This window comes from Lontra canadensis, unplaced genomic scaffold, assembly GCF_010015895.1.
Source record: "Lontra canadensis isolate GAN:19392208 unplaced genomic scaffold, GSC_riverotter_1.0 scaffold9, whole genome shotgun sequence".
In the NCBI taxonomy this organism is placed as follows: domain Eukaryota; kingdom Metazoa; phylum Chordata; class Mammalia; order Carnivora; family Mustelidae; genus Lontra; species Lontra canadensis.
The window spans coordinates 4,801,735-4,822,019 of NW_022631003.1; the positions used below are offsets into that span (position 1 = coordinate 4,801,735).

At 37.9% G+C, this 20,285-nt stretch overlaps 1 protein-coding gene across 8 annotated transcripts in view; it reads right to left on the reverse strand.

The window, feature by feature from the left end:
- Positions 1-20,285, reverse strand: part of NAV3 (neuron navigator 3) — a 610,320-nt gene that overhangs the window by 137,082 nt on the left and 452,953 nt on the right. For all 8 annotated transcript variants that reach the window (XM_032854715.1, XM_032854714.1, XM_032854712.1 and 5 more), the window contains one exon: positions 18,887-19,006. In XM_032854715.1, coding sequence (XP_032710606.1) covers positions 18,887-19,006 — 120 coding nt within the window. The remainder of the gene's footprint in view (positions 1-18,886; positions 19,007-20,285) is intronic.

Here is a 20,285-nt window from a genome sequence, read left to right on the forward strand (position 1 = left end):
GTTTTACTCATATTAACAAACTAGCCAGCATTTGAGACTCTCTAACACATGTGAAAGTCAATTTTGCTTTTAGGTTTATCAGCAATCTTCACTAGAATAGAATATGATTTTATATACTAAGGGAACATAGCAACACTTATGAAGTTGAATAAAATATATCTGTTCATATTTTACAGACATGTTTAAAATAAAATAGAAAAACAAGAGTGAGAGGCAAGATGGCAGAAGACTACAAGACTGAAATGACATCAGATCCCAGAAGTTCAGCTAGATAGGTATCAAACCATTCTGAACACCTACAAACTAACAGGAGAACCAAGAGAAGAAGAGCAGAAATTCTAGGAACAGTAAATCAACCACTTTGGGGAAGGTAGGACGTGCAGAGATGTGAATCCGAAGCAATGGGATGAGAGACCACGGGGGGAGGGGCCAGATCCCAGCAAGTGGAGGAGTAGGGAAACTCAAAATCAGAACTTTTAGAAGTCTGCTCCACTGAGGGACATCGCTCCAGAGGCTAAGCAGGGGTAGAGCCCTCAGGGAGACAGTGTGGTCTCAGGTCCCATGGGTCACAAAAAGATCAGGGGTATCTGAGTGTGGCAGAGCTGCCAGGTATCAGAGCAGGAAAGCTAACTACAGAGACAGAGCCAGAAAGTGAGCTTTCAGATCATGGTTACCATAAACCGTGATCCAAGGCACAGTGTGGCTACTGCTCTTCGAGAAGGACCCCAAAGGTGGCAGATCCTGGGAGACTCCCTTCCTCTTCCGGGAGGACTGGCGCAGGAGCACACTGGGCTTGGAGACTACAAACAGGGATGAGCACCAGAGATAGAAACACTCAGTCACAGGCCGGGTGAGCTTGAAGTATGGCCAGAGACCAGGGAGACAGGAGTGATTATCTGCTTATCTCTGAGGGAACACAGAGGACTAAGGGCCCCAAGCTCTCAGCTCCCCCAGGCCAGAGATTGGGAGGCCTCATTTTCATACCTGTCCTCCAGAGCTCTAAGGAAAGCGTTCAGGGAACAAAGGCTCCAAGAACAAACCCGAGCAGATTAGCCCAGTCCCTTGCAAAGGTGGTGCAATTCCGCCTCGGGCAAAGAGATTTGAGAGTCACTGCAACAGGCCTTTCCCAGAGAAGATCAGCAAGAACATCCAGACAAGACCAAGCTCACTGATCAAGGGGAAATGCCGAACTCCAGAGCTAGGGGAAAGTAACGCATACAATTCATGGCTTTTCCCCCAAGATACTTTAATCCTTCAAAGTTAAATTTTTGTTTTCTTTTCTTTTTTCTCTTCTTCTTTTTTTTTAACTTTTTCTCATTCCTCTTTTAACATTTTTTAACTAGTTTATCTTAACAATATGCTTCTTTAAAAAAAAGATCTTTTTAGACCTTCAGTGTTGTGGTCATATTTTATCCCATCATTTTATTTAAACTTATTTTTTGTATACATATAGGTTTTTGGGTTTCTTTTTTTTTTTTAATTTAGGGACTCAATTTCTTCTAATAGATCAAAATATACCCAAATCTAGCACATGGATTTTTTCTATTCTCCAGCCTAAGCACATTTCCTCCTCTTTTTTTCTTTCTTTTTCCAACCAACTAATCTTATCAATTCCTTTTTTAGAATTTTTTGAAAATTTTCATCTTTACAGTCATATTCCATCCCTTCATCATACTTGCCCTTATTGTTCTATATATATATAAGTTTTTCTTTCTTTAAAATTTTGGAAGGTAGTTTCTTCTAAGAGACCAAAATACACGCAAAATTATGTGGATGGCTCTGTTCTATTCACCAGTCTAATGTGTGTGTGTGTGTGTGTGTGTGTGCACGTGTGTGTATTTTATTTATTTATTTATTTATTTATTTATCTTTATACATATAACTATATATATTTTTTTTTCATTTTTAAATTTTTATTTCTTTTTTTCCCTTTCTTCTCCCTCTACTTTTGGATCTCTTCTGATTTGGTTAGCATACATTTTTCAGGGGTCTTTTCCACCCTTTCACTATTTTATTTCTTTATTCATATATTCTTATCTGGATAAAATGACAAAGCAGAAAAGCTAACCACAAAAAAAGAACAAGAGCCAGTACTGATGGCTAGGGACCTAATCAATATAGACATTGGTAATATATCAGAACTAGAGTTCAGAATGATGATTCTCAAGGTGCTAGCTGGGCTCAAAAAAGGCATGGAAGATATTAGAAAAACCATTTCTGGAGAAATGAAATCCCTTTCTAGAGAAATAAAAGAACTAAAATCTAACCAAGCTGAAATAAAAAAAGCTATTAATGAGGTGCAATATAAAATGGAGGCTCTTACTGCTAGGATAAATGAGGCAGAAGAGAGAATTAGTGATATCGAAGACCAAATGACAGATATAAAGAACTGGAGCAAAAGAGAGACAAACAACTACTGAACCATGAAGGGAGAATTTGCGAGGTAAGAATACCATAAGACGAAAAAATATTAGAATAATTGGGATTCCAGAAGAAGAATAAAGAGAGAGAGGGACAGGAGGTATACTGGAGTGAATTATAGTAGAGCATTTCCCTAATATGGTCAAGGGAACAAACATCAAAATCCAGGAGGCAGAGAGAACCCCCTCAAAATCAATAAAAAGAGGTCCACACCCTGTCATATAACAGTAAAACTTACAAATCTTAGTGACAAAGAGAAAATCCTGAAAACAGCTTGAGACAAGAAATCTGTAACATATAATGGTAGAAATATTAGATTTGCAGCAGACTTAGCCACAGAGACCTGGCAGGCCAGAAAGAGCTGGCATGATATATTCAGAGCACTAAATGAGAAAATATGCAGCCAAGAATACTATATCCAGTTAGGCTGTCACTAAAAATGGAAGGAGAGATAAAAGCTTTCAACACAAATATTAAAAGAACTTGCAAACACCAAACCAGCCTTACAGGAAATATTGAAAGGGTTCCTCTAAGCAAAGAGAGAGCCTGAAAGTAGTAGACCAGAAAGGAAAAGAGACAATATACAGTAACAGTCACCTTACAGGCAATACAATGGTACTAAAATCATATCTTTCAATAGTTACCCTGTATGTAAATGGGATAAATGCCCAAATCAAAAGATACAGGTGATCAGAATGGATAAAAAACAAAACCCATCGGGGAGGAGTCAAGATGGCGGAGAAGTAGCAGCTGAGACTACTTCAGGTTGCGGGAGATCAGCTAGATAGCTTATCTAAAGATTGCAAACACCTACAAATCCAACGGGAGATCGAAGAGAAGAAGAACAGCAATTCTAGAAACAGAAAATCAACCACTTGCTGAAAGGTAGGACTGGCGGAGAAGCGAATCCAAAGGGACGGGAAGACAGACCCCGGGGGGAGGGGCCGGCTCCCGGCAAGCGGCGGAGCAACGGAGCACAAAATCGGGACTTTTAAAAGTCTGTTCCGCTGAGGGACATCGCTCCAGAGGCTTAACTGGGGTGAAGCCCACGCGGGGCCAGTGTGGCCTCAGGTCCCGCAGGGTCACAGAAGGATCGGGGTGTCTGAGTGTCACAGAGCTCGCAGGTATTAGAACAGGGAAGCCGGCTACAGAGACGGAGCCGAGGAGTGAGCTCACATCTCGGGCTTACCTTGAACCGGTCGAAGGCTCGGAGAGCTCGGAGCGCGGCCGGAGGCCAGGCAGACGGGAGTAATTGGACGCTGTTCCCTGAGGGCGCACTGAGGAGTGGGACCCCTAGCTCTCGGCTCCTCCGGGCCGGAGACTGGGAGGCCGCCATCTTCCTTCCCATCCTCCGGACTCTACGGAAAGCGCTCAGGGAACAAAAGCTCCCGAAAGCAAACCCGAGCGGATTACTCAGCCCGGCCCCCGGTAAGGGCGGTGCGACTCCGCCTGGGGCAAAGACACTTGAAAATCACTACAACAGGCCCCTCCCCCAGAAGATCAACAAGAAACCCAGCCAGGACCAAGTTCACTTACGAGGAGTGCGGTTTCAATACCAAGGAGAGCAGCGGAATTCCAGAGGAGGAGAAAGCAAAGCACGGAACTCATGGCTTTCTCCCCATGATTCTTTAGCCTTGCAGTTAATTTAATTTTTTTTTTCTTTTTCAATTTTTTTCTCTTCTTCTGCTAAATTTTTTTAAACTTTTACCCTTTTCTTTTTTAACGTCTTTTAACTAGTTTATCCAATATATATATATTTTTTCCTTTTTATATTTTTTTCATTATTGGTTTTCTTTTTTTTATTTGTTTCTTTTTTTCTTTTTTATTTTATTTTTTTTTTCTTTCTGAACCTCTTTTTATCCCCTTCCCCCCCCCTCACGATTTGGGATCTCTTCTGATTTGGCTAAAGCATATTTTCCTGGGGTTGTTGCCACCCTTTTAGTTTTTACTTACTCCTTCATATACTCTTATCTGGACAAAATGACAAGGCGGAAAAATTCAACACAAAAAAAAGAACAAGAGGCAGTACCAAAGGCTAAGGACCTAATCAATACAGACATTGGTAATATGTCAGATTTAGAGTTCAGAATGACCATTCTCAAGGTTCTAGCTGGGCTCGAAAAAGGCATGGAAGATATTAGAGAAACCCTCTCGGGAGATATAAAAGCCCTTTCTGGAGAAATAAAAGAACTAAAATCTAATCAAGTTGAAATAAAAAAAGCTATTAATGAGGTGCAATCAAAAATGGAGGCTCTCACTGCTAGGATAAATGAGGCAGAAGAAAGAATTAGCGATATAGAAGACCAAATGACAGAGAATAAGGAAGCTGAACAAAAGAGGGACAAACAACTACTGGACCACGAGGGCAGAATTCGAGAGATAAGTGACACCATAAGACGAAACAACATTAGAATAATTGGGATTCCAGAAGAAGAAGAAAGAGAGAGGGAGCAGAAGGTATATTGGAGAGAATTATTGGAGAGAATTTCCCCAATATGGCAAAGGGAACAAGCATCAAAATCCAGGAGGTTCAGAGAACCCCACTCAAAATCAATAAGAATAGGTCCACACCCCGTCACCTAATAGTCAAATTTACAAGTCTTAGTGACAAAGAGAAAATCCTGAAAGCAGCCCGGGAGAAGAAGTCTGTAACATACAATGGTAAAAATATTAGATTGGCAGCAGACTTATCCACAGAGACCTGGCAGGCCAGAAAGAGCTGGCATGATATATTCAGAGTACTAAACGAGAAAAACATGCAGCCAAGAATACTATATCCAGCTAGGCTATCATTGAAAATAGAAGGAGAGATTAAAAGCTTCCAGGACAAACAAAAACTGAAAGAATTTGCAAACACCAAGCCAGCTCTACAGGAAATATTGAAAGGGGTCCTCTAAGCAAAGAGAGAACCTAAAAGTAGTAGATCAGAAAGGAACAGAAACAATATACAATAGCAGTCACCTTACAGGCAATACAATGGCACTAAATTCATATCTCTCAATAGTTACCCTGAATGTTAATGGGCTAAATGCCCCAATCAAAAGACACAGGGTATCAGAATGGATAAAAAACCAAAACCCATCTATATGTTGCCTACAAGAAACTCATTTTAAACCCGAAGACACTTTCAGATTTAAAGTGAGGGGGTGGAAAAGAATTTACCATGCTAATGGACATCAGAAGAAAGCAGGAGTGGCAATCCTTATATCAGAACACTTAGATTTTAAACCAAAGACTATAATAAGAGATGAAGATGGACACTATATCATACTCAAAGGATCTGTCCAACAAGATCTAACAATTGTAAATATCTATGCCCCTAACGTGGGAGCAGCCAACTATATAAACCAATTAATAACAAAATCAAAGAAACACATCGACAATCATACAATAATAGTAGGGGACTTTAACACTCCCCTCACTGAAATGGACAGATCATCCAAGCAAAAGATCAACAAGGAAATAAAGGCCTTAAATGACACACTGGACCAGATGGACATCACAGATATATTCAGAACATTTCATCCCAAAGCAACAGAATACACATTCTTCTCTAGTGCACATGGAACATTCTCCAGAATAGATCACATCCTTGGTTCTAAATCAGGTCTTAACTGTTATCAAAAAATTGGGATCATTCCCTGCATATTTTCAGACCACAACGCTCTGAAGCTAGAACTCAATCGCAAGAGGAAATTTGGAAAGAACCCAAATATATGGCGACTAAACAGCATCCTTCTAAAGAATGAATGGGTCAACCAGGAAATTAAAGAAGAATTGAAAAAATTCATGGAAACAAATGATAATGAAAATACAACAGTTCAAAATCTGTGGGACACAACAAAGGCAGTCCTGAGAGGAAAATATATAGCGGTACAAGCCTTTCTCAAGAAACAAGAAAGGTCTCAGGTACACAACCTAACCCTACACCTAAAGGAGCTGGAGAAAGAACAAGAAAGAAACCCTAAACCCAGCAGGAGAAGAGAAATCATAAAGATCAGAGCAGAAATCAATGAAATAGAAACCAAAAAAACAATAGAACAAATCAACGAAACTAGGAGCTGGTTCTTTGAAAGAATTAATAAGATTGATAAGCCCCTGGCCAGACTTATCAAAAAGAGAAGAGAAAGGACCCAAATAAATAAAATCATGAATGAAAGAGGAGAGATCACAACTAACACCAAAGAAATACAGACAATTATAAGAACATATTATGAGCAACTCTATGCCAACAAATTTGACAATTGGAAGAAATGGATGCATTCCTAGAGACATATAAACTACCACAACTGAACCTGGAAGAAATAGAAAGCCTGAACAGACCCATAACCAGTAAGGAGATTGAAACAGTCATCAAAAATCTCCAAACAAACAAAAGCCCAGGGCCAGACGGCTTCCCGGGGGAATTCTACCAAACATTTAAAGAAGAACTAATTCCTATTCTCCTGAGACTGTTCCAAAAAATAGAAATGGAAGGAAAACTTCCAAACTCATTTTATGAGGCCAGCCTCACCTTGATCCCCAAACCAGACAAGGATCCCATAAAAAAAGAGAACTACAGACCAATATCCTTGATGAACACAGATGCAAAAATTCTCACCAAAATACTAGCCAAGAGGATTCAACAGTACATTAAAAGGATTATTCACCACGACCAAGTGGGATTTATTCCAGGGCTGCAAGGTTGGTTCAACATCCGCAAATCAATCAATGTGATACAACACATTAATAAAAGAAAAAACAGGAACCATATGATACTCTCCATAGATGCTGAAAAAGCATTTGACAAAGTACAGCATCCCTTCCTGATCAAAACTCTTCAAAGTGTAGGGATAGAGGGCACATACCTCAATATTATCAAAGCCATCTATGAAAAACCCATCGCAAATATCATTCTCAATGGAGAAAAACTGAAAGCTTTTCCGCTAAGGTCAGGAACACGGCAGGGATGTCCGTTATCACCACTGCTATTCAACATAGTGCTAGAAGTCCTAGCCTCAGCAATCAGACAACAAAAAGAAATTAAAGGCATCCAAATCGGCAAAGAAGAAGTCAAACTATCACTCTTCGTAGATGATATGATACTATATGTGGAAAACCCAAAAGACTCCACTCCAAAACTGCTAGAACTTGTACAGGAATTCAGTAATGTGTCAGGATATAAAATCAATGCACAGAAATCAGTCGCATTTCTCTACACCAACAATAAGACAGAAGAAAGAGAAATTAAGGAGTCCATCCCATTTACAATTGCACCCAAAACTATAAGATACCTAGGAATAAACCTAACCAAAGAGACTAAGAATCTATACACAGAAAACTATAAAGTACTCATGAAAGAAATTGAGGAAGACACAAAGAAATGGAAAAATGTTCCATGCTCCTGGATTGGAAGAATAAATATTGTGAAAATGTCTATGCTACCTAAAGCAATCTACACATTTAATGCAATTCCTATCAAAGTACCATCCATTTTTTTCAAAGAAATGGAACAAATAATCCTAAAATTTATATGGAACCAGAAAAGACCGCGAATAGCCAAAGGAATATTGAAAAAGAAAGCCAGAGTTGGTGGCATCACAATTCCGGACTTCAAGCTCTATTACAAAGCTGTCATCATCAAGACAGCATGGTACTGGCACAAAAACAGACACATAGATCAATGGAACAGAATAGAGAGCCCAGAAATAGACCCTCAACTCTATGGTCAACTAATCTTCGACAAAGCAGGAAAGAATGTCCAATGGAAAATAGACAGCCTCTTCAATAAATGGTGTTGGGAAAATTGGACAGCCACATGCAGAAAAATGAAATTGGATCATTTCCTTACACCACACACGAAAACAGACTCAAAATGGATGAAGGACCTCAATGTGAGAAAGGAATCCATCAACATCCTTGAGGAGAACACAGGCAGCAACCTCTTCGACCTCAGCCGCAGCAACATCTTCCTAGGAACATCGCCAAAGGCAAGGGAAGCAAGGGCAAAAATGAACTATTGGGATTTTATCAAGATCAAAAGCTTTTGCACAGCAAAGGAAACAGTTAACAAAACCAAAAGACAACTGACAGAATGGGAGAAGATATTTGCAAACGACATATCAGATAAAGGGCTAGTGTCCAGAATCTATAAAGAACTTAGCAAACTCAACACCCAAAGAACAAATAATCCCATCAAGAAATGGGCAGAAGACATGAACAGACATTTCTGCAAAGGAGACATCCAGATGGCCAACAGACACATGAAAAAGTGCTCCATATCACTCGGCATCAGGGAAATACAAATCAAAACCACAATGAGATACCACCTCACACCAGTCAGAATGGCTAAAATTAACAAGTCCGGAAATGACAGATGCTGGCGAGGATGTGGAGAGAGGGGAACCCTCCTACATTGTTGGTGGGAATGCAAGCTGGTGCAACCACTCTGGAAAACAGCATGGAGGTTCCTCAAAATGTTGAAAATAGAACTACCCTATGACCCAGCAATTGCACTGCTGGGTATTTACCCTAAAGATACAAACGTAGTGATCCGAAGGGGCACGTGCACCCGAATGTTTATAGCAGTAATGTCTACAATAGCCAAACTATGGAAAGAACCTAGATGTCCATCAACAGACGAATGGATAAAGAAGATGTGGTATATATATACAATGGAATACTATGCAGCCATCAAAAGAAATGAAATCTTGCCATTTGCGACAACATGGATGGAACTAGAGGGTATCATGCTTAGCGAAATAAGTCAATCGGAGAAAGACAACTATCATATGATCTCCCTGATATGAGGGAGAGGAGATGCAACATGGGGGGTTAATGTGGTAGGAGAAGAGTAAATGAAACAAGTTGGGATTGGGAGGGAGACAAACCATAAGTGACTCTTAATCTCACAAAACAAACTGAGGGTTGCTGGGCAGAGGGGGGTTGGGGGGGGTTATGGACATTGGGTAGGGTATGTGCTATGGTGAGTGCTGTGAAGTTTGTAAACGTGGAGATTCACAGACCTGTACCCCTGGGGGGGAAAAAAAAATATATATATATATATATATATGTTTATAAAAAATAAAATTATAAAAAAAAAATTGAAAATAAAAAATAGGTAGCATTTAAAAAAAAAAAAACCATCAATATGTTGTCTACAAGAAACTCATTTTTTTGACCAAAGACACCTCCAGATTTAAAGTGAGGGGGGTGGAAAACCATTTACCATACTAATGGACATCAAAAGAAAGTTGGGCTCGCAATCCTTATATCAGATAAATTAGATTCTAGGCCAAAGACTATACTAAGAGATGAGGAAGGACACTATATTGAACCCAAAGGGTCTGTCCAACAGGAAGATCTAACAATTTAAATATCTATGCCCCTAACATGGAAACAGCCAACTATGTAAACCAATTAATAACAAAATCAAAGAAACGCATTGACGATAATACCAATAATAGTAGGGAATGTTAACATCCCCCTTACTGAAATGGACAGATCATCCAAGTAAAAGATCAACAAGGAAATAAAGGCCTTAAATGACACACTGGACCAGATGGACATCACAGATATATTCAGAACATTCTATTCCAAAGCAACAGAATACACACTCTTCTCTACTGCACATGGAACATTCTCCAGAATAGATCCCATCCTGGATCACAAATCAGGTCTCAACCAGTACCAAAAGATTGGGATTATTCCCTGCATATATTCAGACCACAATGCTCTGAAGGTAGAACTCAATGACAAGAAAAAGATGGAAATAACTCAAATACATGGAAACTAAAGAGCATCCTACTCAAGAATGAATGGGTCAACCAGGAAATTAAAGAAACAAATGATAATGAAACTACAACTGTTCAAAATCTGTGGAACATAGCAAAGGCGGTCCTGAGAGGAAAGTATATAGCAACACAAGCCTTTCTCAAGAAACAAGAAAGGTCTCAAGTACACAACCTAACTCTACACCTAAAGGAGCTGGAGAAAGAAAAGTAAAGAAAACCTAATCCCAGCAGGAGAAAAGAAATAATAAAGACCAGAGCAGAAATCAATGAAATAGAAACCAAAAGAACAGTGAAACAAATCAACAAAACTAGGAGCCGGTTCTATGAAAGAATTAATAAGATTGATAAACCCCTGACCAGACTAATCAAAAAGAAAAGAGGAAGGACCCAAATAAATAAAATCATGAATGAAAGAGGAGAGATCACAACCAACACCGAGAAATACAAATCATTATAAGAACATATTATGACCAACTATATGCCAGCAAATTTGACAATCTGGAAGAGATGGATATATTCCTAGAGACGTATAAACTACCAAAACTGAACCGGGAAGAAACAGAAAACCTGAACAGACCCATAACCAGTAAGGAGATTAAAGCAGTCATCAAAAATCTCCCAGCAAACAAGAGCCCAGGGCCAGATGGCTTCCTAGGGGAATTCTACCAAATATTTAAAGAAAATTAATACCTATTCTCCTGAAACTGTTCCAAAAAATAGAAATGGAAGGAAAACTCCCAAACACATTTTATGAGGCCAGGATTACATTGATCCCCAAATGAGACAAAGACCCCATCAAATAGGAAAATTACAGACCAATATCCAACGAACACAGATATGAAAATTCTTACCAAAATACTAGCCAATAGGATCCAACAGTATATTAAAAGGATTATTCACCATGACCAAGTGGGATTTATGCCTGGGCTGCAAGGTTGGCTCAACATCCACAAATCAATCAATGTGATACAATATATTAATAAAAGAAAGAACAAGAGCCATATGATACTCTCAATAGATGCTGAAAAAGCATTTGACAAAGTAGAGCATCCTTTCTTGATCAAAGCTCTTCACAGTGTAGGGATAAAGGGCACATACCTCAATATCATCAAAGCCATCTATGAAAAACCCACAGAGAATATCATTCTTAATGGGGAAAAACTGAGAGCTTTTCCCTTAAGGTCAGGAACATGGCAGGGATGTTCACTATCACCTCTGCTATTCAACATAGTACTAGAAGTCCTAGCCTCAGCAATCAGACAACAAAAAGGAATTAAAGGCATCCAAATCAGCAAAGAAGTCAAACTCTCACTCTTTGCAGATGATATGATACTTTATGTGGAAAACCCAAAGACTCCACTCTAAAACTGCTAGAACTCATTCATACAGGAATTCCAGTAAAGTGTCAGGATATAAAAGCAGTGCACAGAAATCAGTTGCATTTCTATATACTAACAAGAAGACAGAAGAAAGAGAAATTAAGGAGTCAATCCCATTTATAATTGCACCCAAAACCATAAGATACCTAGGAATAAACCTAACCAAGAAGGCAAAGAATCCGTACTCAGAAAAGTATAAAGTACTCTTGAAAGAAATGGAGGAAGATACAAAGAAATGGAAAAATGTTCCATGCTCATGGATTAGAAGAACAAATATTGTGAAAATGTCTATGCTACCTAAAGCAATCCACACATTTATTGCAATCTCTATCAAAATACCACCCATTTTTCTTTCAAAGAAATGGAAAAAATAATTCTAACATTTGTATGGAACCAGAAAAGACCCCGAATAGGAGGAATTTTGAAAAAGAAAACCAAAGTTGGTGGCATCACAATTCCATACTTCAGGCTCTATTACAAAGCTGTCATCATCAAGACAGTATGGTACTAGCACAAAAAGAGACAAATCAATCAATGGAACAGAATAGAGAGCCCAGAAATAGACACTCAATTCTATGGTCAACTAATCTTTGACAAAGCAGGAAAGAATGTCTAATGGAGAAAAGACAGTGTCTTCAACAAATGGTGTTGCGAAAATTGGACAGCCACATGCAGAAAAATGAACCTGGACCATTTCCTTACACCACACACAAAAATAGACTCCAAATGGATGAAAGACCTTAATGTGAGACAGGAATCCATCAAAATCCTTGAGGAGAACACAGGAGGCAATCTCTTTGACCTCAGCTGTAGCAACTTCTCCCTAGAAACATTGCCAAATGCAAGGAAAGTAAGGGCAAATATGAATTATTGGGATTTCATCAAGATCAAAAGCTTTTGAGAACAAAAGAAAAATCAACAAAACCAAGAGCAAGTGACAGAATGGGAGAAGGTATTTGCAAATGACATGTCAGATAAAGGGCTAGTATCCAAAATGTATAAAGAACTTATCAAACTCAACACCCAAAGAATAAATAATCCAATCAAGAAATGGGCAGAAGACATGAACAGACATTTCTGAAAAAAGACATCCAGACACATGACGAAGTGCTCCACATCACTCAGCATCAGGAAAATACAAGTCAAAACCACAATGAGATACCACCTCACACCAGTCAGAATGGCTAAAATTAACAAGTCAGGAAATGACAGATGCTGGGGAGGATGCACAGAAAGGGGAACCCTCCTACACTGTTGGTGGGAATGCAAGCTGATGAAACCACTCTGGAAAACAGCATGGAGGTTCCTCAAAAGTTGAAAATAGAGCTACCCTACAACCCAGCAATGGCACTACTGGGTATTTACCCTGAAGATACAAATGTAGTTATCCAAAGGGGCATGGCTCCCGAATGTTTATAGCAGCAATGTCCACAATAGCAAAACTATGCAAAGAACATAGATGTCCATCAACAGACGAATGGATAAAGAAGTGGTATATATATATATATATATATATATATACAATGGAATACTATGCAGCCATCAAAAGAAATGAACTCTTGTCATTTGCAACAATGTGGATGGAAATAGAGGGTATTATGCTGAGTGAAATAAGTCAATCAGAGAAAGACAATTATCACATGATCTCCCTGATATGAGGAAGTTGAGAGACAGAGTGGGGGGTTTGGGGGTAGGGAAGGAAAAAATGTAACAAGATGGGATCAGGAGTGAGACAAACCATAAGAGACTCTTAATCTCATGAAACAAACTGAGGTTTGCTAGAAGGGGGTAGTGGGGAGAGGGAGGTTGGCTTATGGACATTGGGGAGGGTATGTGATACAGTGAGTGCTGTGATGTGTGTAAGCCTGATGATTCACAGACCTGTAGCCCTGGGACAAATTATACATTATATGTTAATAAAAATAATAAAAAATAGAAAAATGAAAGAATTTACAAAATCTGACATTATACATCCAGGCATGATAAAAACATTTATCTAAATTAATAATGTTATGAATAATAGTAAGTGCATAGGAACTCGATTTAAATCTTCCCATTACAGTTAATTAACAAAGTGTTTACAGGCAAGTTTCTTAATCTAAGACTTTTTTGCCCCATAAAATGGCAGTAATAAAATCCACTTCATAGGGCTGTTGTAAAGATAAAATACAACAATGTATTTAAATAATATGGCATGTTGGCTACACATAACTATTCCTCAATGCTGATAGCTACTATAGCTAATTTTTATTATAACAACCTTGATTCCTCCCCTTCTTCCTCCTCCTTACCATCTTTGTAAGATTATTAGTAAATTGTTTTGGAAGGAGATATGGTAAAACTACTACATAAATAAGAGTACTGACGACCATCTCTTCTGTTAGAAGAATAATCTATAATGGCAAAGTTTAGCTTTGGCCATATTTAATGTCAGGAGCAGTCCTTCAAAGAGGTGGTAGAACTTAGAGTAACCTGGATCCATGTTCAGAAAAATATTAAAAGATATCCCAAACAAAAGTATCTACTGCTTGGGCTAGTTGGATTGTTCAAGTATCCTTTCAATCTCAACGACTTTTAAACTTTTATAATCTCTACTCTAATTCCCCTGCATACAGGGCCCCCCAGGATTGAGCACAGTGCTTGGTAGAGGGTAGGTTCTCAATAGTTTTTCTCATGTGAATTAATTCTATGATGGGTACTACATAACAATATTGGAGGTTTAACAGATTATTAAAAATAAGGTCAGTTAATTCTGAGACCCGGATCACAGGACAGAAGTTCAGCAGCCTTTCATAAGCCTACAATGGTGACATCCTACAAGGGTGTTAAAGGAAAGTTGGAAGGGCAAATAAAACTTTTTCTACCTCTCTAATATTTTGCACTGGTCTCTTTCTACTTAGAGTAAAGAAACAAGAGCAAAAAAAAAAAAAAAGGCAGGCCACTTTATTATGAAATGAAATAATTATATTTACTTTATCTATTTCCATCTCAGCTTATTAATCTTTTTTGTGTTTACTTTTAATTACAGTGGAAAGCCAGTAAGCTAATGAAGGAAATACTTAAGATATGGTACTATATTGATTCTGTGATTATATTAGAACAAATCAACACAGAATAGGATGAATTATTAGAGTGTACACACACTAGTGACAAGCATCATGAAGACGACCCCTAGAGATATTTGCTTGATGGCTTAGGAGAAATCTTTGTTGCCTTTACTTCTCCTATTTGGAGAACTTGTGGAAATATCAAAGGCCTCGCATCCTTAGAAATAACTCCTCATGTGATTTTGTGAGAATTTGCCATGAATGTCTTTGTAAAGGCAGTCTAGGATTCGGCACACTTATACCGTAAAAGTAGGGCAAAGGGATCCAAAACTCTGTGAAGAGTTTTTTTTTAAATCCCCTTATTTTCCTAACAGTGGAGCTTCCCCAAATAATTCATAAATCATCAATCCCATCCCTGGGAGTTCTGTAACCAGAGAAGATTGACTCCTATCACCAGAAATGAGAAGGACAAGAAATCACTTAAACAGACACTGTCACAAAACTATCACATCTTTCATCTCTTCTTCTAAGTATTTATTTTTCCCAGAAGTCCTGTTTTCCCTTCTCCACCCCCTTCCCCTACTAAGAGAGTAAATGCTAAATTCTCATCACAAGGAGAACATTTTTTTCCTCTTCTCTTTTTATTCTATCCATATGAAAAGATGAATGTTAGCTCAACATATATAGCACACACTATATACATATACACAGTTAGTACTTTAATCCAGCATTTATATGGAGATTAACCTGTATCTCCAAGGATAAAACCACCTGGGAGTTACACAGTGGGATGGATTGAACTGTGGCCCTCTTTCGTCAAAGCTGAAGCCCTAACCCTCAATGTGATGATATTTGAAGAAGGGCCTTTATAGAAGTAATTAAGGTTAAATGAGCTCATAGTGGTGGGGCCCTACTCTAATAGAATTGATGTCCTTACACAAACAGGAAGAAATGTGAGACATCTTCCTCTTTCTCTGTGAGGGAGCACAGAGGAAAGGCTGTGTGAGGACATGGCGAGAAGGTCACCTTCTACGAATCAAGAAGAAAGCTCTCACCGGATAATGACTTTTCCAGCACTGCACTCATGGATGTGTAGCCTTTGGTACATATCTGTTGTTTAAGCCACCCAGGCTGTGTACTTTGTCAAGGCAGCCTGAAAAGAGTCCCCATTCCCACTCTCCAGCTAGAAGCTCATCTCCTTTCACCTGGACTTTTGCAGTCACTTTCTGAGCAGTCTACCTATCTTTGCACCATCTCTCTTTGCTATTTGCTTTGGGTGAGTCATTATTAAAATACAATCAGTTCGACACATGCTCTTGCTTTGAAATTTAAAAAGAAAATGAATTAAAATTAGTAAAATAGCCCCTTATCACTTATAGGTCCAAATACTCTAGAACAGCCCTCCAGGTCCTTTGTTGTCATCCTTGCCTACATTCCCAGTGCACTAGCAAAATCCCATTATTAATGGGTCTGACAAGGACTCTCTTTTTGACCAAACTTTACTCAGGCTCCTCTGAGGTCTCTTTTTGACGAGGCCTTGACTTTGACCCATTGTTGGGCCTGCCTAGCCCAGTTTTAGCAAGAATACTGCCTCCTAGGGCATTTTACAGAGATTCCTCCACCTTGATATGCAAGCGACTGTGATATCTGGTTATAGTACTCAACCCCCACTGGAATTACCTGATCACCCTGGCCTCTTTTCAGCAAGAATCTTAAGTGGGCTTAGCAAGAATCCCCCTACGCTTGATGTCTTCTCTTTTCCATTCACTGACCCCCTCATTCTGCTTGTTGACTATGAATTCCCACGTGTTCTTGTTGTATTCAGAATTGAGCCCAATCATATACTAAGATCTCCTTCCCCCAACCGCAACAATTCCTTATGAAATCTGTTTTCACTGCCTTAATAACTGCCACTTCTGGTTTTCTGTAACATCCCCTTAAACTAAACTCTTCAATGCTTCCATGCTCTCCAATTCCACATTTCTTTGAATTTCTCCCAGGCCATATGTCAAAAAGTTATGCTTTCTTTATGACCCCATTTAAAACATACTGCTTTTTGAAGTCTTTCCTTATTCTGCCAGGTGGGAATAATCACTTCCCTTTGGGGTGCTTCTAAGATACTGTGTGTATACATCTATTATGACTTAAACAATTTTATTTATCACTTTATTTTTTGCTTACATTATTCTGTATGACCATTAAACTCAAGGTCTTTCATATTTATTTTTCTGTTTTGTTTTTACCCAAGGTGCTATTATTATGCTGTCAATGCACTTAGGAGGTAATTATATGTTTATTTATCAAATTTATCAAATATTTATCAAATATTTGTTAATATTTGTTAATGCTAGCAGGGAAGCTAGTGTCAGGACAGTAATAGGAGTTAATAAAAACCAAAACAACAACTATTTCCAAACTTTCGCCCCAAATTACTATTTCGATATAGTGTAACCCAATTGTTTAAGTGTATATGAATTAGAATTGACTTAATTATAACCAGGGCCAAATGGATAAAGCCCACACATTTTAACTGTCTGTTATGAATTTATTTATGAATTTCCCAAAGCCTCTCCAACATGTCTACAAGGATTAGTCCCATTCTGTAATCTTCTTTTGGTCAGCATAATAAGGAAATGGGGATGGTATTGGATTGATATGGAAAATGAAAGAACATAATATCTTTGAGTAATAAAATACTTAAGATATACCACAGTTGTCCATTGAAGCATCCTCTTTTCCTTGGGGCTGCTGGGAAGATTTCAGCTGTTCTCTATTGCCTATCCCATTTTAACCAAACTTTGATTAAAGGGGAAACATTATAATCTTCACTAAATTAACACAAGCAATTCAAATCCATTGCTATCCTAGCCAGCTGACTACTTTGCTCTTACGTGATGCATTTTCAGTGATCATGCTTATAGAAAAAATGTCTATGAAATATGGAAAATTAATAAAACACTTTTTTCTTTGCTCTTGTTTTTTTTTAACCAGTGAACTATTACAAGACTTACATTTACTAATTTACTAAAATGAACCAAGCACTAACATTTTTCATTTTATCTAAAAGACCCCTGACTAAGGTAGCTGGGAAACTATTAAGTACAGGAGGTAAAAGACCCAAGTCTTTGCATTATTATAATATTAAATGAAGGTATTAGGCAAAATCAGCATTTCTTAAAATATCACAGGAACAAATTATTATAGAGAAGAAAGTGGGGAAATCAGTGATTAAAAAATGTTTTAGGGAGCACTGAATTAAATCAATTTAATAGTTTTTATTTTGAAGTACAGGACTTCTCAGTATCTTTTCTGAGTAAAACTAAGCAAAGAGGTAGTACCTTAGAGCTATTCTTGCCTATCCTCTTTGGAATGGATATCAGAATTAAGAAAGCTTTATGAAATAACATCCTGTACAAGGAGGTTTTTAAATTAACAGAAGGACTTACACAACTATAATATTTAATACTATACATTTTTAAACCATCTACATCCTGAATCACTTCCTGAATATAGGATTTTAAAAGATCTTCAGATTTATCTATAATAAAAGACGAACTCCTATCTCTGCTAATAGCAGGATTTTCCCGATGGTCTTATTGGTGTTTAATACATACAAGTGATTAAAGCGGTTTTTGGATTCCTTAAATTCTACAATTCTTTCAAAAATGCAATTCTCAGAAGCTGACTCTAACAAATGGAGACAATTTATTTCAGGGGCAATGTGTCATTAATTGATCTAATTTAAAGATTAGTGTCAGTGTTATTTTGATATTCTCTTTCCCCTGATGGAGCACAGCTAAAAAAAGTGAATAAAAACTTCAAAATGTCCCTTTTTAAAAATTTTAAAATGTTTATGCTAAGTGTTTATGGTTTCATCAAACTGGCATCTAGTTGTTTATTTTAAGATGGTGGTTTGGTAATTTCAGTATCCATAAGAATGAATCACCTGGAGGGCCTGTTGAAGATCACTAGGCCTACCCCAGAGTTTCCCCTCAGTAAATCTTGGATAGAGCTAATCTGTATTTTTATCAAGTTCCCAAGCAATGCTGTTGCTGCTGACTTAGTTACCACACTTTAAGAACCACTGCTTTCACAGGTCTCAATTTGTTCTACACACATCTGGGCTTTCCAGCTGGTCTGAGGTTCCTCCACCAGGCCCCAAGCTGGAAACTCATAAGAACAAGGAGAGCTGGTTATCCCAACTATCTCCTTATAAAATAAGGATCCTTTATGCAGTTCTCACCATTGTAAATGCTGATAGCATTACCTGTCCGCATCCACTGTCACGTCATGGACTCCTCTCTGGATGACCTCTCTGGAAGTAGTTGTGTCTGGTATTCTATTCAGACTTCTAGTATACAGGTTGAGCCCTCCATCTGTCATGTACCTGAAAATAAATGTGTAATTAATCAACATAAAATTAAATGATCTCATCTGTGTCATTTAACAGTGTTCACAATTTTCAATAATTATGCAAATGTGCTTTATTACAGTTTTTTTCTAGAGAAACATTTTACTCAGCAGGAAGAATTTGAGTATTTTTCAAGTTTATTAGGAAATCAATCTTTCTTACTACAACAACTAACTAGCCTACTAGCCTATTCATTTTTCCCCCTTTTGTTAAAATTTTGGACAGGCTTGGAGATAGTTTAACTCTTAGAAAAATAAGAGCAAGATCATTTCATTTTATAAGTATCATTTTTGAAGCAATGAAGGTCACAGGAGTAATGGAATATTACTAAACCTAAAACTAAGATTAAGTTATTTGATAAGTAAAATGTATCTTACCAATTGACCATAAGGATAAAATAATAGTCAAGATGCATTAAATGTTTGTCAGAAACTGTTCTAAATAGTTTAATAATATGTTTAATATTATTAATATTAAATAGTTTAATAATAACATTATTATCACCACATTAGAGAAAGAAAATAAGTAAGCACAAAAGGGTTAAGTAACATTTTACTCAACCAGTCATGGCAGAACTAAGAAATAAATCTAGAAAGTTGGCTCCAGAATGATTTTAACCACCATGCATTACTATCTGAAGTGAAGGGTCACACTGTCTGACCCACTTCCTGTCTTTGAGAACTACTTCCAGGACATCACGGGAACGCCATCACTGCACAGGGATGGTAGACCAAATACTATTGGCAATACTGCTTCCACGGCTGTGGACTAGGGCACATTGTTTAATCTCCTACCCCATGCTGGGCTAATCAGATTTTTCTTTCTTGAGAACTAGGATTAAAAGACAGCTCCTCAGGCTTTCTGTGTGAATACAGTTGATGATAATGAACAAGCAGGAGATGTATTTATCTCCAGCAGACATAAGGAGCTACAGAGAAAGCTGGTCAGCAAAGTAAAAACAATGACCCAGGTGCACAAAAGGAAGCAGAGACACTTGGCCACGTGGTTTCAACTTCACAACTAGTCCTTGGGTTCTAAGAGGTACTCTTGCTTCTTTATAATCATGACCGTAATTTGCTTAAGCAAATTTAAGTTGATTTCAATTTTTGTGATAAAAAATGTTTAATCATGACCATATTGAAGACTGACCAAAGAGTTAAAGCTAGGATTATGAAACTGGCTAATTACTTACATGATCAATAAATTCTGTCCTTACTAGTTGAAGGAACTTGAACAAGTTTCTTAAACTGTGCCT